Consider the following 4,255-nt stretch of genomic DNA (forward strand, 5'->3'; position numbering starts at 1 on the left):
GCAAGAGAGGGTAATAAAGGATCTCGAAAAATAACATTAGAACTACTGGGAGCTTATCTTATTCTTCAATTCCACAGCGCTCTTACAAACTTCGAAGATGATAAACCTTTCAATTGCTTCTTTACCTTCCACCCTTCCTATCCCTTCAAAATTTCTTAATTCTACTTCCAAATCCTCCTTCAATGCCCTTCAAATCCGTTTCCCATTTTCCTTTCGCCTTCCTCCTAAAACTGCAACTACTGGAAGAGGCCGAAATTCGTCGGTGGTAATGATGGCCAAGAGGGAGGACGAATTGAAGGATATCAGGTCCAAAACTACTGAGGAAATAAACGAAGAGGTCATCGATCTTAAGGGTGAACTTCTTATGCTTCGTCTTCAAAAATCAGCCCGCAATGAGTTTAAGTCTAGCGAATTCCGCCGCATGCGCAAACGGGTACCTTTTTTTTCCCTTGTTCATGGATTGATTCTTAATTAATTTTGAGTTCAGTAGAAATGTGGCTGTTATGTTCGTCTCATACATATACGTTTTACTCTCTCCAATCCTCCCCATTTTTTGCTTATCTGTTGTATTGGTAGGATTAAACTCTGGAGCTGAATGTCTAGTAATGGGGATTTGTAGTTGTTGAGACCTAAGATTATTGACTATTGTTTGCTATCAAAAGAGAACAAGTGTGGGAATCAATAAAATCTACTGGGTAAAATGATTCTAGAGCCATATATGTTTGTGGGAATCAACTTAGAATGCAGATTTGAGTTCACAACCGAAAGAAATTTACCAAAACAGTATTTCACCATGTTGGGGAATTTTTACAAACGTTGCATTTTAGATCCAATTAGAATGTGCTCTGGAACGTAGAGGTCCAATTAGAATCAGAAAATGTAACTGAAATTGGGATTTCTACCGTTAACAACGTCATACTCAACTAAGATTAACTCTAAATAGTTACGTTTTTGATAAAATGAGCACCATCTGCTAGAAACTTTTGTATGTCTTCATGTTAACATTTTGTATAAGATTCCCAAAATGTCTGAAGCTTGCATGAGTCTATAAATATGGAAATCATAATTCCATTCGGGTTTAGAATGACTTGTCTTCTTTTATGAAGTTTGGTTAATGTAGAGAAGCTAATTCTATTCTGATCTTGGAAGCATCACAATGTTTAGTGCATAAAAGAGAGTTTGCCATTTGATCATATGTAGCCTTCTCCTGACTCTTACACCAAAACGTCGTTAGAAATGCAGATTTGAGATCACGATAAGATCTTGAGTTGTTTGTAGTGACCCTCTAACGTATTGTTTCAAAGCCTCCAACTAGGTAACTTAGTACTCCAAGGCCAGCCATTGAATAATCTAACTTAGTACCCTAAAGATTATTGAATGAAGCTGCCACAATGTGTTGTCTCATAATAACTGTTCAATGAGGATCTAATAATTGGTCAATCCTCTATTAACCACTTGATATAAATTTGAACTATTTCTCTCTCTGCATCTAAAGGTGAAAAACTACCACCTACATTTTGATGGTCTAACTGAATAATTTCTCGGAGATTGAACTAGGTGAAGCCTTCTTAGAGATTAGTGGTGAGTTCATGAACATAGGAATTGGCCTTGACAATCCTACCTATCAGTAAACCGACTGATATATATGCAGATGTATGATAATGTGGGACAATTAGGAAGTTTATATTACATATTGATTGTCTTCTCTCTTTAGTGTATTTGTTTATCTTCACATACCTTCAGACTGCAACATCGTAGCTAATACATCCAATGTTTGGACTTGCCTAACAAGTTTCCTTTCGACACTATTTTTAACCATTTATTGTCGTTTGTCCGGCGATAGATTTCTCGGATGCTAACAGTAAGACGAGAGAGAGAGATTGAAGAGGGTGTGGGCAAAAGGCTGTCAAGAAAGTTAGATAGAAAGTGGAAGAAAAGTATTGTTGTCAGACCACCTCCATCTCTGAAGAAGTTGCGAGAGGAAGAAGCAGCAGCGGAAGAAGCTGAGAAATCTGCTTGATCTAATCAGATACATGCTCTCATTCAATCTTTATGAGTTTGAAGTTGTTGAGAATTGAGAACGCTGTTTAAACAACACTTTAGAAAATATTTTTTTTCCAACCTAAACATTCTGATTCTTGTACTTAGCGTATGGACAAATGGAAATAGATTTCGAGTGGATCATGTTGAATCTATATACTTTCATTCCTTAATTTAAATTTAGGGAAGGATATGTTTAAGAGTGATTTTGACATGCCAAGAGTATGTTTGTTTGGAAGTGATACATTTGATTTTGTAAGATTAATTTTCAAACAATCAAATTTATGTTCGGTAACTATTCATATATTTAAAATTGATTTTCAATCATTATATTCGATAACAAAAGTATTTTAAAATTATCAAATTACTAAAAATGATAATTTATAGTAAAATTTTCATAAACATAACAGAACATTACAATATTTACGACTTTCATAACAAAATAAATTTTTAAGACATTTATAAACTTATAATAATTATTTTATATATAGTTTATAATTTTTGAAATTGAATTTAAATGATTTCAAATTAAGGATGTAAATAACAACTTCCTTCTTTAGTCTATTAATTAAGGTATAAATTTATTATGGAAATTGATTAGAAGTATTTTATTAATTCAATATAAAATGAAATCTTTTTTAATATAGAATTATTTAATAATTAAAAATAACAATATATCATTATTTGCAATGTCTGATATCAAAATTCTAGCGCGGGGGAAGATATCGTCTTCTTCGTAATTCAATTTCGATCGTTTCTTCCATCAATTTCATTGTTATCAATATCATTCTTCAATTTGGTTCTTTAGTTTAGTTCGAAATTTCATTTTATATACAACTTTTAATTATTTGTCTCCTTAATTACTTTTTTTTTCTTCAAGTTTTAATCAATTACTTTAGTTTTCATTTTCTTCAAATTTCGTACTTTACCGAGATTTTGCTCACACATATATACCACTTCATATATACAATATGACATATGTATTCTTTCTTTTTTCATTTTGAAGCATATATTCCGGTCACGTCCTTCCTATTTTGTTTTGTTCAGTTCATCTTCTTGTCATATTTGATATATAATTTTTATTAAATGTCTCGTCGTTCATATATACTATGACATATCGCTGAGTAATAAATTTATGTTATGTGATCTGTAACATATATACTACTGCATATATTCAATAATACATACATATATTCTTTTTCATGTTCTGTGATTTTTCTTATAACATATAGATACCAATATATACATATATGCTATTGAACAATTCATTTATGTTTTGTGATTTGTTACATATATATCACTGCATATGTTCAATAATACATACACATATCCAGTTTTTCTCAACATTAGATATATATTAGAGAACAACTAATATTTTAATGACATCTATTAAATATACTCATCATAATTTTTTTCTTATTCATGTTTATGTAAACAAAAACAACTTTCATACACAATCAATATTATTTCAAACATAACGTATTATTTACTATGTAAGATATGAATATTTAAATAAAATACATAAACAAATTAATATAAGAATCTTTCATTAATTAAAATATACACATACTATTCAATATATACTATAATTACGTAAAATATATGAAAAATAATGAAAAATGAGAGAAAGAACGAGCAGAGAGAGATTGAAAAAAATCATAAAAAGAAAACTAATTAACAAACAATTTTTATTATTAATATTACTATAATAAAATTTAATCACTTACCATATATTTACATAGGATATTTAATAATAAATGCAAATCTTAAATATGATCCATTTTTCTTTTTATTTTTTCTATTTTTTAATATATTATCAATAATAAAGATGGATAAATTGCCCTATATTTATGTAAAATAATAAAGGACATTTCAATTTGAGAAATTTAGGTCAATCATGTCATATTGTATACAATTTTAGGCCATTTTAGGTCATATTAGTTAAAGACTCTTTTTTAAAATACACCTAAATAAAACCGGTAGCTTCCGAACGCTCTTATTTTCTAAAAAAATAACCTAATTTTTAAATTAACCCATAAATATTTCAATCAATTTTGCCATTTAACACAATTACCATGAAAAGATGTTAATTTAATTTGAATGGTTACTTGCATAAAAAAATTCTAATTTACAAAGTTACTTGCAAGAAAAAACTATCGACCTAATTCATGAGAAAAAAAAAAAAACAAAAAAAAAACAGAACAAAAGAAGAAGA

General features: G+C 29.3%; 1 protein-coding gene across 1 annotated transcript; it reads left to right on the forward strand.

The window, feature by feature from the left end:
- Positions 1-2,284, forward strand: LOC101220655 (50S ribosomal protein L29, chloroplastic). The gene is made up of 2 exons (XM_004137142.3): positions 1-433; positions 1,844-2,284. The coding sequence occupies exons 1-2, from the start codon at positions 98-100 to the stop codon at positions 2,018-2,020; spliced, it is 513 nt and encodes a 170-aa protein (XP_004137190.1). The 5' UTR covers positions 1-97; the 3' UTR covers positions 2,021-2,284.
- Positions 2,285-4,255: the final 1,971 nt, after the last annotated feature.

Source organism: Cucumis sativus, chromosome 4, assembly GCF_000004075.3.
Source record: "Cucumis sativus cultivar 9930 chromosome 4, Cucumber_9930_V3, whole genome shotgun sequence".
In the NCBI taxonomy this organism is placed as follows: domain Eukaryota; kingdom Viridiplantae; phylum Streptophyta; class Magnoliopsida; order Cucurbitales; family Cucurbitaceae; genus Cucumis; species Cucumis sativus.